Source organism: Budorcas taxicolor, chromosome 15, assembly GCF_023091745.1.
Source record: "Budorcas taxicolor isolate Tak-1 chromosome 15, Takin1.1, whole genome shotgun sequence".
NCBI lineage: Eukaryota > Metazoa > Chordata > Mammalia > Artiodactyla > Bovidae > Budorcas > Budorcas taxicolor.
The window spans coordinates 8,739,339-8,758,897 of NC_068924.1; the positions used below are offsets into that span (position 1 = coordinate 8,739,339).

Here is a 19,559-nt window from a genome sequence, read left to right on the forward strand (position 1 = left end):
TGAGCTGTATGCCCACTTCTCATTGAAATAATCATTTTCCTTGATTTCCTTGACACTACATTACTGTTTTTCCTCTTATCGCACTCATCTCTTCTCGCTATCCTTTATAGGGTTTTCATTCTTTATCTTTCCATTGCAATTTGGCTTATTCAAGGCTTGGTCCTAAGCTCACTTCATTTCATACTCATTTCATGGGCTTTCTTTCTTTTCTTTTTTTTTCCCCCCCAGGGAGTTCGGAATGTTTCATTTGAACCCAGCCCATCACCACAAACTCACCAGGACATCAGAGTTCCCCCTTAGCTGGGCGGTGCCAGCATCACTTTTCTGGCAGCACAGCCTCCAGGGATGCCCCTCCTTGGTGGTCCCAGAAGAGACCACTGAGGGGCTGCTGGCAAGCGCAGGAGTGGAGGGCTGGCATGCACACAGGTGGCAGCATGGCTCACATCACCACCTCCTTCATGGGCTTCTTAACCACAGTAATGGTTTATTTATCATTCATCGTGGAGACTCATGTTCATATTTCATCACTACTATTGAAACTGAACTGGAGAAGGCAATGGCACTCCACTCCAGTACTCTTGCCTGGAAAATGCTATGGATGGAGGAGCCTGGTAGGCTGCAGTCCATGGAGTCGCAAAGAGTCAGACACGACTGAGCGACTTCACTTTCACTGTTCACTTTCACACATTGGAGAAGGAAATGGCAACCCACTCCAGTGTTCTTGCCTGGAGGATCCCAGGGATAGCAGAGCCTTGTTGGCTGCTGTCTATGGGGTCACACAGAGAAGAGACTTAGCAGTAGCAGCAGCAGCAAAATTTTAAGAGAAATCACATTTAACGTGTATCACAATATTATTTCTTTGTTACAATCAATTTAAAGATTCACTCATGAAAAACACGTCTAGTAGAGCATACGTGTCCACAAATAGCTTTAAAATCTATAATAACACGATACTGAATTCTAATTGTATACTAATCATCTGTTCAGTTCAATTCAGTTCAGTCACTCAGTCATGTCCGACTCTTTGCAGCCCCATGAATTGCAGCACACCAGGCCTCCCTGTCTATCACCAACTCCCGGAGTTCACCCAAATTCATGTCCATCGAGTCAGTGGTGCCATCCAGTCATCTCACCCTCTGTCATCCCCTTCTCCTCCTGCCCCCAATTCCTCCCAGCCTCAGAGTCTTTTCCAATGAGTCAACTCTTCGCATGAGATGGCTAAAGTATTGGAGTTCCCCCTTTAGAATCAGTCCTTCCAAAGAACACCCAGCTGATCTCCTCTGGAATGGACTGGATGGATCTCCTTGCAGTCCAAGGGACTCTCAAGAGTCTTCTCCAAAACCACAGTTGAAAAGCATCATTTCTTCGGCACTCAGCTTTCTTCACAGTCTGACTTTCACATCCATACATGACCACTGGACAAATGATAGCCTTGACTAGACGGACCTTTGTTGGAATAGTAACGTCTCTGCTTTTGAAGATTGGTCATAACTTCCTTCTAAAGAGCAAGCATCTTTTAATTGCATGGCTGCAATCACCATCTGCAATGATTTTGGAGCCCCAAAAAATAAAGTCTGACCCTGTTTCCACTGTTTCCCCATCTATTTCCCATGAAGTTAACATCTACTTATTTTCAGCTTTTACATTCAGTCTATGGGAAAGTTTAGAACTCTTGGTTACATTTACAGGAGAGAATATCAGAGTAAAAGTGGCAGATGAAAGGACATAAAAGTAACGTAGAAAAGGTAAAGGAAAAAATAGGAGTAAAACTATCACTTTGTATAATAGAAAGTCAAGAATTATTTCTAAGAGTTAAGAGGATAGTAGAGATTTAAGCACATTGTCAAATTAAAAAGGAAAGGACAGAAAAGTATTATATAAATTTAATATGTGGGCAGATAGAAGAAACGTGTATATCATATGGGGAAGAGAACAGTTATTCTCTAAACTTGATTAAACAAGAAGCACAGTTTATATGAAAACCTTGGGAAGAAAAATATGAGAAGTGAGATAATTGGCTTTAGGGAATGAGTTTGAATGGAAGAGAGGTTTGCCCGCCCCCCCCACTCCACCACAACCCTTATCAGCACTGACAAACCTCTACATTCCTTTGATAATGGTATATCTCTATGTTAAAAAGTAAAAATTAGTAGACAATCACCAAGAAAACAACAACCTTAGATAAGTTATAAAAGGAACAAATGTGAATTTTCTAACTTTTCTAACAAAAATCTTAAAAAAAAAAAAAACTTATTGAATGATGTAGTTGAAATTTAGCAGGTGCTTTCCACCTATTTCTTTTAACTTAGATGTTAACTTTAAAATAACACTTTTATTTTAAAATTTTATTGATCCTTTCATACAGTACTTCACAAACAATTTTTTAAATATAGATGTTTGTAAAATGAAAATGTTCACAATTTCAACTGCTTCAGTAAATTCAACAATATGACTAAAAACATTTTTTTAACTTAGAGATATAATTTTAGTTATATAAGAAACAATGACTGAAAAGGCCAAAGTGGTATGCTCTGAAAAGGCCAGTGAGAATGAAAATCAACAGTCTAAGAGGGAGGAACTGGTTTTAGCAGGAGGAGGGAAAGTGGAGTATCTCTACTGAATTAGAATAAGGGAAGAACACTATAAATGGAGATGTAGTTAGATTTGAATTTCCATTCATAGGAAAATAAACTTGACACTGAAATAGTTTTGTAAAGCAGTGGGTAGAGAAAGAGTCTGACCAATTTGAGAAAAGATAAGATTCCAAAAACTTTTGGGAGAGTTACAAATTAACCATCTACATCAACTTACTAGGATTGAAGGACAATGTTGAAGCTGGTGATCATGCATGCTTGATGAGTGTAACTTTCTAGTAGGTTTCAGGTTCCAAAGCAGTCACAAATTAAGTATATACTGTATTCATCGGGAGTGGCATTTTGACAAACAGGAGCAACAGCATCAGAAGGGCAAATGAGTTTAAATATCAGCAAACAAATTACACTAATTCTAGAAATGCTTGACAATGGAAAGTAGAAGGTAAAGTTAAGTGCCACACCTAGGCGATGGAATAAAAGAAATGCAAGAGTGCTGATCGTAAGTACTGAGCTTTTAAATCACTAGTGAAGGTGGAATCAATTTTTGGATTCTGGCTTCACATGTGCTTCTCTCCTTTGTGAAAGTCAATGTAATGTTTAGGGTTGTTGTGTGAAAAGAAGGCAGGATAGCCTAAACAACCTCAGGTCTTATCCGAATGCATGGTATTATTACATCAGTTCAGTTCAGTCACTCAGTCATGTCTGACTCTTTGTGACCCCATGTACCACAGCAAGCAAGACCTCCCTGTCCATCACCAACTCCCAGAGTTCACCCAAACCCATGTCCATCGAGTCAGTGATGCCATCCAACCATCTCAGCCTCTGTTGTCCCCTTCTCCTCCTGCCCTCAGTCTTTCCAAGAATCAGTCTTTTATCAGGTGGCCAAAGTATTGGTGTTTCAACTTCAACATCAGTCCTTCCAATGAACACCCAGGACTGATCTCCTTTAGGATGGACTGGTTGGATCTCCTTGCACTCCAAGGGACTCTCAAGGGTCTTCTCCAAAACCACAGTTCAAAAGCATCAATTCTTTGGCACTCAGCTTTCTTTATAGTCCAACTCTCATATCCATACATGACTACTGGAAAAATCATAGCCTTGACTAGACAGACGTTTGTTGGCAAAGTAATGTCTCTGCTTTTTAATATGCTGTCTAGGTTGGTCATAACTTTTCTTCCAAGGAGCAAGCGTCTTTTAATTTCATGGCTGCAGTCACCATCTGCAGTGATTTTGGAGCCCAAAAAAATAAAGTCTGACACTGTTTCCACTTTTTCCCCATCTATTTGCCATGAAGTGATGCCATGATCTCAGTTTTCTGAATGTTGAGCTTTAAGCCAACTTTTTCACTCTCCTCTTTCACTTTCATCAAGAGGCTCTTTAGTTCCTCTTCACTTTCTGCCATAAGGGTGGTGTCATCTGCATATCTGAGGTTTATTGATATTTCTCCCGGAATCTTGCTTCCAGCTTGTGCTTCCTCCAGCCCAGCATTTCTCATGATGTACTCTGCATAGAAGTTAAATAAGCAGGGTGACAATATACAGCCTTAATGTACTCCTTTTCCTATTTGGAACCAGTCTGTTGTTCCATGTCCAGTTCGAACTGTTGCTTCTTGACTTGTATACAATTTCTTTAGAGGTGGTCTGGTATTCCCATCACTTTCAGAATTTTCCACAGTTTATTGTGATCCACAGAGTCAAAGGCTTTGGCATAGTCAATAAAGCAGAAATAGATGTGTTTTTTTTTTTTTACTCTCTTGCTTTTTCTATGATCCAGTGGATGCTGGCAATTTGATCTCTGGTTCCTCTGCCTTTTCTAAAACCAGCTTGAACACCTGGAAGTTCGCAGTTCATGCATTGCTGAAGCTTGGCTTGGAGAATTTAGAGCATTACTTTACTAGCACATGCTGCTGCTGCTGCTGCTGCTGCTGCTGCTGCTGCTGCTGCTGCTGCTGCTGCTGCTGCTGCTGCTGCTGCTAAGTTGCTTCAGTTGTGTCCGACTCTGTGTGATCCCATAGATGGCAGCCCACCAGTCTCCTCTGTCCATGGGATTTTCCAGGCAAGAGTACTGGAGTGGGGTGCCATTGCCTTCTCCGTTACTAGCATGTGAGATGAGTGCAATTGTGCAGTAGTTTGAGTATTCTTTGGCATTGCCTTTCTTTGGGATTGGAATGAAAACTGACCTTTTCCAGTCCTTTGGCCACTGCTGAGTTTTCCAAATTTGCTGACATATTGACTGCAGCACTTTCACAGCATTATCTTTTAGGAGTTTGCATAAATTGGTGTAAATGGAATTAGTTATTGTCTAGTCAGCAAAATGTTACAATTTTCAAACAAAGACATTCCAAATTCTTGAGGAAATCATGAGAAAATATTCAAAACTTTATGAAAATGGCTTATAGAGAATCACTTTATTTGTAAGCTACCAACTAGATAAGTCTTAAAAATGCACATCTTTTCTCCTTCAGTTTTTTCACCATATAAACATTCTTATATAATTTTGAGGTTGGCATACTACACACACAGTCATAGCTTTAACTGTAGTGGTGGAATACACAGTGCTGACTCTTCAATCTCTTTATCCAGCCCAGTTCTTTGTTGTGCATATTAGGATTAAATTTCAGTATACATACCACATATTTCCACATAGATATCCCATAAACATCTCATTATTCCTTCATCCATCTTATCTCTTTTCATGAAAAGAATCATGACCCATCTGATGAACTAGGTGAAAGCGTCCTCCTACTCCAGAGCCCCATGTTTAATTAATCATCACATTCTGACAATTCTACTTTGCTGGTGTCCCAGGCAGGCATGTTTGCTATCCTGCAGTGTTATTACTGCAGCTTTCATTCTGTCCCTCCTCATTTCTTGGCTGCTTAGTTTCAGTAGCCTCTAAATTGGTCTCCCAATTTTCCTTCTTATTTCTCATTTGGCAATCCATTCGAGTACTATTGCCTGGAAAATCCCATGGACAGAGGAGCCTGGTAGGCTATAGGCCATGGGGTCGCAAAGAATCAGACACAACTGAGCGACTTCACTTCACTTTCACTTTCCTCCATGCCATTACCTAGCAGTGTGACCTTTTGCATTTCACTGCATCTCTTTAAAATTGGCTTCCTTATCTCTGAAATAGATACTGCATTTATATATTCTACCTGATAGAATCATAGAATTATTGCTAATAAATACATACATTGTATATGAGCTCTGGTTATACTGGTCATACTTCACTGCAGCATATACTCTAAACTAAGCATATAAAGACTACCATTGAAACAGATTATTTTTTAAGCTTCACAATCCATCAGGATTCTCGAGCTCACTTCTTAATAATATCCTCATAGGTTTTTTATTGCATGACAGAGCAAGCCACATATCATATATCAACTATAATATAGCACTTTACTTCTTTAATGCAATGCTTAGCTGTAAATGTCTATACGACAAATGAAGTATTTAAATTTGAAGATATCTTGGATATATGGCAATACCTATAAATATAGAATCATCATTTCTGCCTGAATTGCACTTAAAAAAGTTCCAACTGCTTCTATTATTGAAAAAGTAATAATAACAATTATAACTATACCATGAAGTATTAAAAGCTGAACATTCAATTTGAAGGTGGCTAAAGTGAAAAAGTGATGAAAAATGAACCTTGTAAAATGCTTGCAATTTATACACATATGCTATATAGAGGCCCTAAAGAGCAAAGAAAAGAATTGTGGAGTTTTTATTACAGTTCATCTTTTCAGAATCCCTTTCCCTTTCTGGCACTAGGGTTGTGCTACGGTTAATAGTTCTCATCTATCGATCATCCCTTTCCTATGTAAGAAAATTTATTCTAATATATCCAAATCTTAGACTAAATGTGTAGGGTTTCTAAATATTGCAAATGTCTTTTTATTTTATTTGGGCTAGGTTTAAGAGTTTAGAAGACCACTAATACATTTTTAAAAGTGTTTTTATATAGAAGTTCAATAGACTTATAATATTGTGTTAATTTCAGATATACAGCCTAGTGATTCACTATTTTTGCAGACAATACTCATTTTTTCACATTTGAAGTAGCTAACCATTAAATCCAGGTCAGGCAACTTACCATCATTACGCAGAGTCAGTGGTGTTGGAGGACTAAGTACTCGAGCATTCGTCACTGTGTTTTTCACCAGACAAATATAGCTGCCAACATCGGATGTTTGGACTTTAGAAATATAAAGGTTGCCTGTCTCCTGGGAAATGAACCGCCGGCTGTCTTCGGCCACAAAGGAAGGGAATTCATTAAATACCCAGCTATAGATGATTTCTGAAAATATACAAAATTTAATGGTTGAAAGATAGATTATTTTATCAACAGTTACACTCAAAGTTTATTAAGTGTTATATATGTTGCAAGGTTATACATATGTGATTCAGATATCTATATCATTTTGTATTTTATGTTCAAAGAACTATAGCTCTTCATTATTAAAGGAAGAGCTGAAATATTTTATTTCTTAAATATTTCTTAAAGTCTTTATCCATTCATCCATGCACTCATTCACTCAATTCTAATATGTGTTGAATGTGTTTTAGATGACTGGCACTATGATATGATAAGACTGAAATTAAAAATATGAGAGAGAGAGTCTCCCATTCTCAAAGATCAGTCTAATGAGAGAGATCTACCCAAACCTATGAAAAACTATGTGGAATAAGAAATGGAGGAGTGGATTGTATTGAAAGGAAGATGAGGGAAAAGGAAGTTAGGCCACAAGTCAATCAGCAAAAACTTCAGCTGAGATGCCTGAGCTACATTCATTTACTAATTTTTTCACCAAATACTAGTTGAGGGTTATGGTAGGCCAAGAATGCACCAGTTAAGGGGGAAAAATGTCTGTGTTCTCATGGAGCTTTCATTATAGTGGAAAGAGCAAGAATATAGATCCAAAATAAGTACTTGTCAAGTGGTAATAAGTGCTGGGAAGAAATCTAAAGCATGAATACAGACCTGGAGAATGACAGGGGTGAAAAAGACATGTGAATTTATATTTTAAAACTCTGACAGCTGGGTAGAGATGAGAAAATGTGAGGACAAAGCAGAGACTAGGGGGAAGGGGAAGCAGGAGGAAAAATGTCCACTAGCCTCAGTGGCTATTTTCAAAACAACATGAAATATGTAAATGATTTGCACTAGAATGGTGCTTAGTGGTAGGGACAGTAGTGGTAAAGTGGTGAGAAGTGATTGGTTCTAGTAAAAATATGATGTTAGAGCTGACTGGAATTGCTGATGGATTGATTATGAAATGTGAGAAGGCAAAAAAGATTAGTCAAGGAGTAAGATTTTAAGCCACCACCACAGTTCTAAGTTACTGAAGTGAAAAATCCAAGGAAGGGAATTAGAGGTTAGAGATACTGGAAATAAATCAAAATGACTAAACACAGATTAACATGGTGTGTATGTTGTGTTAAGGAACTTGTGCTCTATCCTGGATGTTTTCTAGCAAAGAGTTGACATAAATATATACATCTATGGGTGTGAGGAAAGAACAAATTAGCCATGATGACGCAGTCGGGCTCTCTTACACCATGGCCTCTTGCTCTTGCCCCATGTTTTTTTTTTTTTTTCCTTGCCCCATGATGTTGCCCACATCATGAGGTACTTGCTTGGCCACAGGCTACTTTGTGCCGTATACCTGTAGGAATTTCAGCATGAAAACCCTGGCTGCTGCTACACTGGGGCTATACTGGAGTGACATCATGGTTATCTTATGTGAAGTTATGTTAGGGTTTCATTATGGCCATATTATGGTCATTTCTGGCTGCTGCTGCAGCTGCTGCATTAGCCAGGAAAGAGGCTGTGTTATGGCTGCCGTGCCAGCCAGGAGAGAATAAATGTGTCTGCAGTCCCTATGGCTGCTCACATCTTCTTCCAGCCTCTTAGCTTGCCCCTTGGGTTCAGTGATCAATGTGAACAGCAAGACAATTGACATCACAAACAGGAAGAGTGATACAATTGGTATAGTTTGCAGAATACCCAACAGGTGGAGGAAGCCAGTGGCCACCTGATAGCTTCCTCTCAGCGTGGATTCTGGTGGAAGACTGGGAGGCAGTGGACAGTTTACTAAATAGCACTGAAAGACATTACAGGCAGTGAATTTCTCTTTGCTGAACAAGGCAGCATGGACTGCTGCTGGCACCATCAGGTGGACTTTCCTGACTTCCCTGAAGGTGAATATGGATCATACCCTATGCAATGCTGCACAAGTGCACAATGTGCAGAGAGGTTTGGAAGAACTAGAGCAATGTATATTGGTGTTAGGGCCTTGTGGCCTTAAACCCATGGCCTTGAAGAACCCAGCATCTCTGACAGTGAGGCAGAAAGTGACAGTGATGATGAACATTATGAGATTAAAGAGAACGATGAAGGATGTTGTGAGACTGAGGACACCTGCTTCACAACGGGGCCTGTTGTGCAGCTGAAAGTAAAGCATGAGCAGTCTATGGCCTGGGTGGAATTCCTCAAGGGGCCCCCAGTGTGACCGAGTTCACAACATATCAATCATGTACTCAGGTAGAGTTGGTTGACTTGGGTAAGCAGTTTTGGAAAAAGCATGGGGGGCGGGGCAAGAGGGGCCCATTAGCAGCATGGCTTTTGTGACTTTGGGACACAAGGGTGGACAGTATCATATGTGTTACAGATGAAATAGAATAGGTCCAGTTCAATTCAGTTGCTTAGTCATGTCAGATTGTTTGAGACCCCATAGACTGCAGCACTCCAAGCCTCCCTTTCCATCACCAATTCCCAGAGCTTACTCAAATTCATGTCCATTGAGTCGGTGATGCCATCCAACCATCTCATCCTCTGTCATCCCCTTCTCCTCCTGCCTTCAATCTTTCCCAGCATCAGGGTCTTTTCCAATGAGTCAGTTCTTCACATCAGGTGGCCAAAGTATTGGAGTTTCAGCTTCAGCATCAGTTCAGTTCAGTTCAGTTCAGTCGCTCAGTCATGTCCAACTCTTTGCAACCCCGTGAATTGCAGCACGCCAGGCCTCCCTGTCCGTCACCAACTCCCGGAGTTCACTCAGACTCACGTCCATCCAGTCAGTGATGCCATCAGCCATGTTATCCTCTGTCGTCCCCTTCTCCTCCTGCCCCCAATCCCTCCCAGCATCAGAGTCTTTTCTAATGAGTCAACTCTTTGCATGAGGTGGCCAAAGTACTGGAGTTTCAGCTTTAGCATCATTCCTTCCAAAGAAATCCCAGGGCTGATCAGAATGGACTGGTTGGATCTCCTTGCAGTCCAAGGGACTCTCAAGAGTCTTCCCCAACACCACAGTTGAAAAGCATCAATTCTTCAGCGCTCAGCATCAGTCCTTTCAATGACTTTTCAGGACTGACTTCCTTTAGGATGGACTGGTTGGATGTCTTTGCTGTCTAAGGGACTCTAAAGAGTCTTCTCCAATACCACAGTTTAAAAGCATCAATTCTTCAGTGCTCAGCTTTCTTTATAATCCAACTCTCACATGAAGACATGACTACTGGAAAAACCATAGCTTTGACTAGATGGACCTTTGTTGTCAAAGTAATGTCTCTGCTTTTTACTATGCTGTCTAGGTTGATCTTAACTTTTCTTCCAAGGAGCAAGCGTCTTTTAATTTCATGCCTGCAGTCATCATCTGCAGTGATTTTGGAGGGTTGGTATCTATAACCATTTACCCTTCATTGAGACAAAGCTTGCAGAATGCTAGACTACTCATGCAAGGGAGGCCTAACCAAATGCATGCCTTCATGGAATGGATTAAGGCTGCCTCCATATTATGTGGTCAAACGTGGGAGAGCTCCTGGATACTGTGAGTAAATAGCATATCTATACCAAGCTGACCCAAATGGTGAGAGAACTGGGTACGAAGCATTGATATTTAACCTGAATACCTGAGGCCCCAATGACAAGTGTTTTACTGGAAGCATTCAATATGCCATTTTGAACAATGCCCCATCTACTGCTTTTGAATCCAGGACTGCTATTCTTCTGACTATGTGTGGTGCCACATCTATGAGGTGACCTTGATAGTGGCTAGCTTAGGAGAAACAGAGGGACAGCAGGAGGCAAAGGGGATTAGAAGTTTGAAGACCCTGAAGGGGGCCTGAGATGGTAAAGGCCCCCTCCTGGTGGTGAGAATGCAAACGTGGGCTGATTTGTTGGCAGCAGAAATTGACAAATAATACTAATACATAGCCCAGTGCTCTGCTCCCAGAGCTGTGGAGGCAACTGAGACCAGAGTAGAAGTTTACCAAGTTTAGGAAGCATCCATAGCAAGAGGTACAGGTGGTTCAATTAAAAGATTACATGGTGCCCAAGAATGTTCTTTTGGATGATGCCCTTTTCCACTTTGAATAGGGCTCAGACCAAGGTGTCCTCCTGAAGACTCAGGGACCGGAGACCGCATGTAGAACTTGTAATTCACTGGTCACTAGCTAATGTACAGAGAGTAATGGCCCTGGTTGAAACCAGTGCTGAATGCAACCTTGTTTACATCTAGCCAGAGGTTGTGTACTTACCTTTGGAAATGGGAAGGCTCCCTATGTGAAAGGCTTTGTCCTATAATGTATGATGTAGGTTTATGCTGTGTTCTATAATGTAGATTTAGAACAGTGAACTGTAAAGGCCATGCCCTGTGATGTGCTACTAACTTCTCATTCTCCTGTGGATTTAGAACAGTGTGAAAGCATTTGGAATGATGTGGTGCCCTGTGAATGCCGAAATTCCCCTCCTTGAAGAAGTGGGCCTGGCGCCTGTAGGGGGTTTTTGCAGGTCCTTAATAAAAAAGCTTGAAGGGGTGGAGTTGACCTTGTGAAGGCTTTCCTGCAATTTTACAAGGACAACTGGTGGACTAGATTTGGCCAAGGAAGATAAAGGCACTCCACATGTAGTGGGTGGCTCTTCTAGTCCCATGAGGGCAAGGACTGCAACATGAGTTCCAGGTGATACCTGGCACTGGGTTTTGCTGTGTGTTGGGGATGTAACTGTTTGTTGTTGTAGCATCTACTGCTGTTGCAAGATGTATATTCAAGGGTCAATGTTACTCACCAAGGGACCATCACAAGAGATTGACTGAATGTGGATTGTGAGGTGTGAGACCCTGAAGGGGTGGAGTTTAGTGAAAGAGCAAATTAGCCCAGATGGCATGGTCAGGCTCTCTTGCCACATGGCCTCTCGCTCTTGCGCCATATTTGGTGAATAATGATTATGCAGTATCTGAGATCATGGCATCTAGTCCCATCACTTCAGGCCGAATAGATGGCGAAACAATGGAACCAGTGAGAGACTTTATTTTCTTGGGCTCCCAAAACACTGCAGATGGTGACTGCAGCCATGAAATTAAAGGATGCTTGCTCCTTGGAAGAAAAGATATGAAAAACCTAGACAGCATATTAAAAAGCAGAGACATTACTTTACCAAAAAAGGCGCATATAGCTGAAGCTATGGCTTTTCCAGTAGTCATATATGGGTATAAGCTGAGCTCCTAAGAATCGATGCTTTTGAACTGTGGTGTTGGAGAAGACTCTTGAGAGTCCCTTGGACTGCAAGGAGATCCAACCAGTCCATCCTAGAGAATCAGTCCTGAAGATTCATTGGAAGGACTGAAGTTGAAGTGGAATCTCCAATACTTTGACCACCTGATGTGAAGAACTGACTCATTGGAAAAGACCCTGATGCTGGAAAAGACTGAGGCAGGAGGAGAAGGTGACGACAGAGGATGAGATGGTTGGATGGCATCATCAACTCAATGGACATGAGTTTGAGCAAGCTCCGGGAGCTGGTGATGGACAGTGAGGCCTGGAGTGCTGCAGCCCATGGGGTTGCAAAGAGTTGGACACAACTGAGCGACTGAACTGAACTCAGCTGAACGGCTGAGCTCATTTACAGCACTGTGCATACGTGTCATGAAGTCCGTGCTTGGTCACAGGCTCCTTAGTGTGGTACACCTGTATGAGTTTCACCATGAAAGTCCTGGCTGCTGCTGCACTCAGAGAAGGTGATGGCAGCCCACTCTAGTACTCTTGCCTGGAAAATCCAATGGACAGAGGAGCCTGGTAGGCTGCAGTCCATGGGGTCACGAAGAGTCGGACACGACTGAGCGACTTCACTTTCACTTTTCACTTTCAAGCATCGGAGAAGGAAATGGCAACCCACTCCAGTGTTCTTGCCTAGAGAATCCCAGGGATGAGGGAGCCTGGTGGGCTGCCATCTATGGGGTCACACAGAGTTGGACACGACTGAAGTGACTTAGCAGCAGCAGCAGCTGCTGCACTAGGGCTACATTGGAGCGACATCATCATTATATTATATTATGGCTTCATTATGGCTATTTTATGGTTATGTTCTGGCTGCTGCTACAGCTGCTATGTCAGCCAGGAGAGAGTCTGTGTTATGGCTGCCATGCTAGCCAGGAGAGAATAAACATGTCTGCAGTTCCTACAGCTCCTCATATCTTCTTCCAGCATCGTAGCTCGTGCCTTGCCTTCCCTAGATTCAGTGAACAGAGGGACAGTGTGAACAGCAAGACAATTGCCATCATGAACAGGAACAGTGATACAGTAGGGTATTCTGGTGATTCTGCAAAGGCTGAATTTAAGTAAGCCCAAGGTTGCTGAAGGGAGCGAGAGAATATTGCATACTAAAGGTAAGAGCTGAAGAAATCTGAATCAGAACCTAATCATAACAACAAGAAGAAGGATATTGGGATATTAGCCCTATAAATACATAGGAGGAGCTTCCCTGGTGACTCAGACAGTAACAAATTTTCCTGAGATGTAGGAGACTTGGGTTTGATCCCTGGGTCAGGAAGATCCCCTGGAGAAGGGAATGCCTACTAACTCCAGTATTCTTGCTTGGAGAATTCCATGGAAAAAGGAGACTGGTGGGCTATATCTCATGTAGTCACAAAGACTACACTTTCAAGACAAATGAAGAGACAGATAGTTCAGGAACATTTTCATATCTCCCTTGAATGGCTGGGAGGAGGATGGCATGTGAAGTTCAGGATTAAATAAAAATGAGGTCAAACTACTTTAAGGAAAAAGATCATTGGTTCACTTTCAGGACATTTTGAGTTTGAGGCAAATCCACATAAGCAGTTCCAGCAGTTGGTAAACACGTGTTTGAAGTTCACGAGAGTAAATCTGTGGTTGGAAGTTATTGGTGTATTGGTATAATTGAATTAAGTAGATGAGAATAAATACGGTGAGAAGATAATTCTCTGGAAAACACAACATATAAATAAAAGAAAGAAAACAAAAACTGTTCAGAAGGGGAGAGGGAAGGAACCATTGGAAAAATTCAAGGGGAATAAAGAAAATGCAGTGCCACAGAGGCCAATGGCTCAACCATTTCAGAAGGGTTAAATAATGCCGGCTAAGGAAAAAGGACTTAGTAGGAATATTTATAAAGATAATAAAGGTAAATGTTACTTAAGATTGACATTTGGGATATCACTGAATGGAAACTTCAATAGATGAGTGGAAATCAAAACCATATTGCAACTGAGTTAATAAAAGAAAAAAAAATTGTTTGCCAATAGCATTAAAATCTCAATAGACATTAGAATTACCTGTGTTATAGCTGAAAGAGCAGATTTTGAGGTCCCCTTTCTCCACAGTTATTTGTTTAATAACATCACTTGAACTTTTAAGAAAGCTCAAATGTGATTCTAATCTACAGGGAGGATTAGAAAGCCCTATTTTATGCCTTTCTTCTCTTCCTTTTTCTCTCTCCTTCCTTCTCTCCCTTCTCCTCCCTCCCTCCTTTCTCCCTTCCAATATATGGCTTATTCTAATTGTTATAATGAGATTTTCATTTGTTGCTGAAACAACACTCAGACATTTTGATACTTTTTGCAATTTATTTTTGGGTTAGACTTTACTGGAGTTATCTTGATTTTTGATTTGTATTACTAGAAATTTTGGAATAAATAAAGCAAAGAACAATCACATTAGAGACTATCATTAACTGAAATCTAATTTTGTTGTACCAATAGTGTTTCTTGAGTTAATGTTTTTTAAAATATTTTTAGAATAAGCAGAAAGTATTTACACTAAATTGGCATTTTTTCTAAAATTTTATAGGTTAATGGGTATTTGGGTTTTCAACAATGTTCATTTAGTTTTTAAAATAACTTTTTAGTTTTACATAGCAAAGCATTTCATAATTTTAAGAAGGATAAAAAGTGGAAATAGTACACAGTAGAAAAGCTGACAGTCTGAATTTGGATTGGATTTTCTGCCTGTGCCAAAAATGAATATATTGAACCAATCTAAACCTCTCTTAAAGTTACTGTTTACTTTCTCTTATACATTTTTTTCATTCTCTATCAGCATTTATTTAAAATTCTTTTCAAACTTGTCCCTACTTTCATGAAAAAACAAGCATTCACTTTATTTTTGGTATGTCAGAACCTGAAGATAACAAAATGATTCAGGAAAGTAGTAAAACATAGTTGGCTCTGGGGGCATAGCCTTTACTCCCATATAACACTTGGCTTCATAACAATTATGCTTGGCCTTAAAAATATTTTAATATAAACTGATATATTAAATATTAAAATATTGATATCATCACACATTATCAGAAGTTGGTCAGTTGTGATTTTTCCCATTCCTATCAGGTTTTTTTTTTTCTTTTTTTAAATAGTATGTTTGACTTAGACAACTTAAAATGTTTTAGAAGTCTTGATATTATTCTTCAATGTGTACCCCATAAAGATTTTATGTTAAATTTCTCTAGTGCATTTTTTTATACTGTGTGATAACATACATTTTGTTTACAAACTTGTACTGTGTTGACTTAAGGTTTTGGTTTCTTATGGGAGGTTATTTAACTTTTTTCCTGAGTCAGTGAGAGCCATTCAGTTTCACTGAAAGAATAGCACATTAAGGACCTGGTTTGGTGCAGACATTTATTCTAACTTTCCCTCTGAGGAAGAGCCAAAGACTTGTCGTTTATACCAGCACGAACAATCATCCTCAAGCTCCTGGACTCTATAGTCTATCTCTATGAATCTTTGTTGCCAACATTTCCTCAGGATTAATGGATTAATAGTATTCCTAGAGGTCAGTTAGGATTTATTCCTTGATATTTTTCTATTTGTTTCTGATACCTGCTTTTTTCCCATTCCTGTGAGCTTGGCTATATATTAAGCTTTATTTTATTTCTCATTTCTAAATTAGGGGAAAGGTTCTAGGTTGGCTCTATTTTCCTAGTTGAATGTCTGGGTTTTGTGGCTTTGTTCATTGCAGACTTTCATCACACTTGGTGTAATTGATTCAGTGTCACCAAACAGACTAGCTTTCTTTTGCTCCCCTGACAAGATGATTACTTAAATGATATATTTCTATGTCTACAGGGTATAAAAACATGATCATCCTTACGGGAAAAGATGTTCATTTCTTATAACTGCAGTGCCATTAATTTTTTAAAAAAGTATTGAGAAAGGGGAATAAAACTGCATACTGCACTCTCTGAAGTCTTTGAAAACCATTTCAATGAGTAATCATATGCAATTCGTTTCAACATTCTCTAATATAACTGCAAGTTAGAAGATAACCATTCTTCTTCCTAATAATGTGTGTACATAGTAGAAGCTGTGGGTCAAAAGATTTGGAGAGAACACAATGTATATAGCAATTGATTTGTTCATCACCGAATTAATACTGTGACTCTTTTAGGGAGTCTGGTTTTTTTGTTTGTTTGGTTTTGGTTTTTATCCTTGTCAGCTATAAAAAGGAAAACCTAAAAATCAGAACCTTCCCTATTTTTTAATATGTTTTATGGTTTATAATAAAATTTTCAGCTAATGGGCTATATTTATCACAATCTCTGCTCTTATCTGTTTTTGGTTATCCTTGTAATGTGAGATATATAAAATAGCTATAATTATAATTTGTTCTTTATTATACCAGTGGAACTTTTTAGCTTGTTTTAATATTAAATTAAGCTTTTTACTTGTAGTTTGATGTTTTTTTTTCATTTTTACTGGATACTGCTTAATAGAGTGTATGTCATAAGCAATTTAGTATTTATTAATTGCTTTGTAAACATTCTTGGTTTTACAGTTCCATTATCTGTTATGACTCCTTTGCCTCCAGTTCTGAAGAAATAATTGATGTGAATATATTTGAATAATGAAAATTAGTAAGTTATTGGATAAAATGGTACTGCTTTAAAAATTAGCACAATGAAGATTTTTGCTTATATAAAGTTTGCAGCTGGTGGCTAGCCACCATTTTGAATTTTAAAATTAATGATATCATGAAGGAAATTATAGGGAATTATACGATTAATTATCCATTACTACTTAGCATAAGGGGATATACTCTTGGAAGGAAAGTTATGACCAACCTAGATAGCATATTGAAAAGCAGAGACATTACTTTGTCAACAAAGGTCCATCTAGTCAAAGCTATGGTTTTTCCAGTGGTCACGTATGGATGTGAGAGTTGGACTATAAAGAATGCTGAGCACCGAAGAATTGATGCTTTTGAACTGTGGTGTTGGAGAAGACTCTCAAGAGTCCCTTGAACTGCAAGGAGATCAAACCAGTCAATCCTGAAGGAAATAATTCCTGAATATTCATTGGAAGGACTGATGTTGAAGCTGAAACTCCAATACCTTGGCCACCTGATGTGAAGAACTGACTCATTGGAAAAGACCCTGGTGCTGGGAAAGATCGAAGGTGGAAAGGAAAAGCAATGACAGAGAATGGGATGGTTGGATGGCATCACCAACTCAATGGACATGAGTTTGGGTAAACTTTGGGAGTTGGTGATGGACAGGGAGGCCTGAAGTGCTGTGGTTCATGGGGTCACAAAGACTCAGACACGACTGAGTGACTGAACTGAACTCAATCTGAAACTAAGGTAATGTTATTTGTGATAGAAAATGTCATTATTAGCAACATTAAGTACTCTTGCCAGAGTAGAAACTAAACCTACTGCATTTGCCACCATAACCCTTAGGACCCCAAAAAATGGCTGGTATGTAGTTGCTCAATACATAGTTGATGAGAAAACGAATAATTAGAAGATAAATACCAATATATATATTTAATAAATAGTTCTAAATTTTAAGAGTAGATTTTTTTCATATTTTAAATTTCTTATTGCAAATTTTTTAAGATGTACTTGAACTTATCTTGGCCTTTAGACTATAAATGAAAGATTATGTTTGATAACTGAGCTAAAAACAGATCCTGAGATGTAATGTAGGCAGTTTTAAAGATCTGGTTTATACAGTCAATGAACAAAAGAGAAAGGGTCATGTTTACAAAGTTACTATGAAATATTTTTGTGATTTATTCTACTAAGTAAATTAAACAGAGGTTTAGAGGGATGTTAAATTTGAGGTGATTCAACCTCCCTCTTTCATCGTTGGTGACTACAGCCATGAAATTAGACACTAGCTTCTTGGAAGGAAGACTATGACAAACCTAGATAGTGCATTGAAAAGCAAAGATATCACTGCCAACAATGGTCCGTATAGTCAAAGCTATGGTCTTTCAAGTAGTGATTACAGATGTGAGAGTTGGACCATAAAGAAGGCTGAATGCCAAAGAACTGAAGATTTTGAACTCTGGTGCTGGAAAAGACTCTTGAGAGTCCCTTGGACAAAAAGGAGATCAAACCCATCAGCCCTATAAAAATCAGCCCTGGATATTCATTGAAAAGACTGATGCTGAAGCTGAAGCTCCAATACTTTGTCCACCTAATGTGAACAGTCAACTCGTTTGAAAAGATCCTGCTACTGGGAAAGACTGAAGGCAAAAGAAGAGGGTGGCAGAGGATGGGATGGTTGGATAACATCACCAATTCAATGGATGTGAACTTGGGTGAACTCTGGGAGAGGATGAGGGCCAGGGAGACCTGGTGTGCTGGAGTCTACAGTGTCACAAAGAGCTGGACACAACTTAGCGACTGAACAACAACCACCACCTCCCTCTCAGGTTAACAGTCTTAATGGTGGTCAGTCATTTTGCCTCTGCTTGAACATATCACTGTCACTGTTGAGGAAGCTGATTTGGCAGCTCGAGTTATTAAATGGATCATATCTAAAGGTTATTTTGGCTGCTAGTTTTAGAATAGAGACTGAGATCAAGACAACTTCGAGTACTCACAAGTAAGTAGTGATACGTTTTTATATGCAAAGCACCTTTTAAGGTATGTAGATATAAGGTAGAGCTGGGAAAGGGAAGGAACTAACTTGAGAATTAAGTATGAATTGCACACTTTGCACATTTTCCCCCAACTACAAGTCACACACATACACAGAGATTAGAAGGCAATGCCGTGAGTGAATAAGACTATGGACTTTGGAATCACAAAGATCATAGTTCCAGTGATGGATGCATGATCTAATGACCTATGTACATTTGGGCAAACTAGGGACTTCCCTGGTGGCTCAGATGGTAAAGGGTCTGTCTGCAATGTGGGAGACCCAGATTCGATTCCTGGGTTGGGAAGATCCCCTGGAGAAGGAAATGGCAATCCATGCCAGTACTCTTGCCTGGAAAATCCCATGAACAGAGAGCCTTGTAGGCTACAGTCCATGAGTCGCAAAGAGTAGGACACAACTGAATGACTTCACTCACTCACTTTAGTCTCTCATCTGTAAAATGCAATTAATGGTGAAATTGTACATTAAATGAGATATTATATGTAAGATTAGTACTTCTAGAACTAGATGCAGTTATTACCATCACTATAATCATATTCAACATTAAAGTTGTGAGGCTCAAACTGGTGAGCCAGTGGCAAATTATACCTAATAATTTTTAGAGAAAAAAATGCAATCTGACTCATCCTAAGCCTATATCTTGTCATCATATTTTATCTTTGCATCACACTGCTTTAATTATTATATTCTAATATTTTGAGTGTGCGTGTGTGCTGAGTTGTTTCAGTCATGTCCAACTCTTAGTGACCCTAT

The 19,559-nt window shown here is 39.5% G+C and overlaps 1 protein-coding gene across 1 annotated transcript in view; it reads right to left on the minus strand.

Annotated features, from left to right (window-relative positions):
- The window catches only part of CNTN5 (contactin 5), a 654,757-nt gene that overhangs the window by 464,236 nt on the left and 170,962 nt on the right, over positions 1 to 19,559 (minus strand). The window contains exon 5 of the mRNA XM_052652997.1: positions 6,699 to 6,902. Coding sequence (XP_052508957.1) covers positions 6,699 to 6,902 — 204 coding nt within the window. The remainder of the gene's footprint in view (positions 1 to 6,698; positions 6,903 to 19,559) is intronic.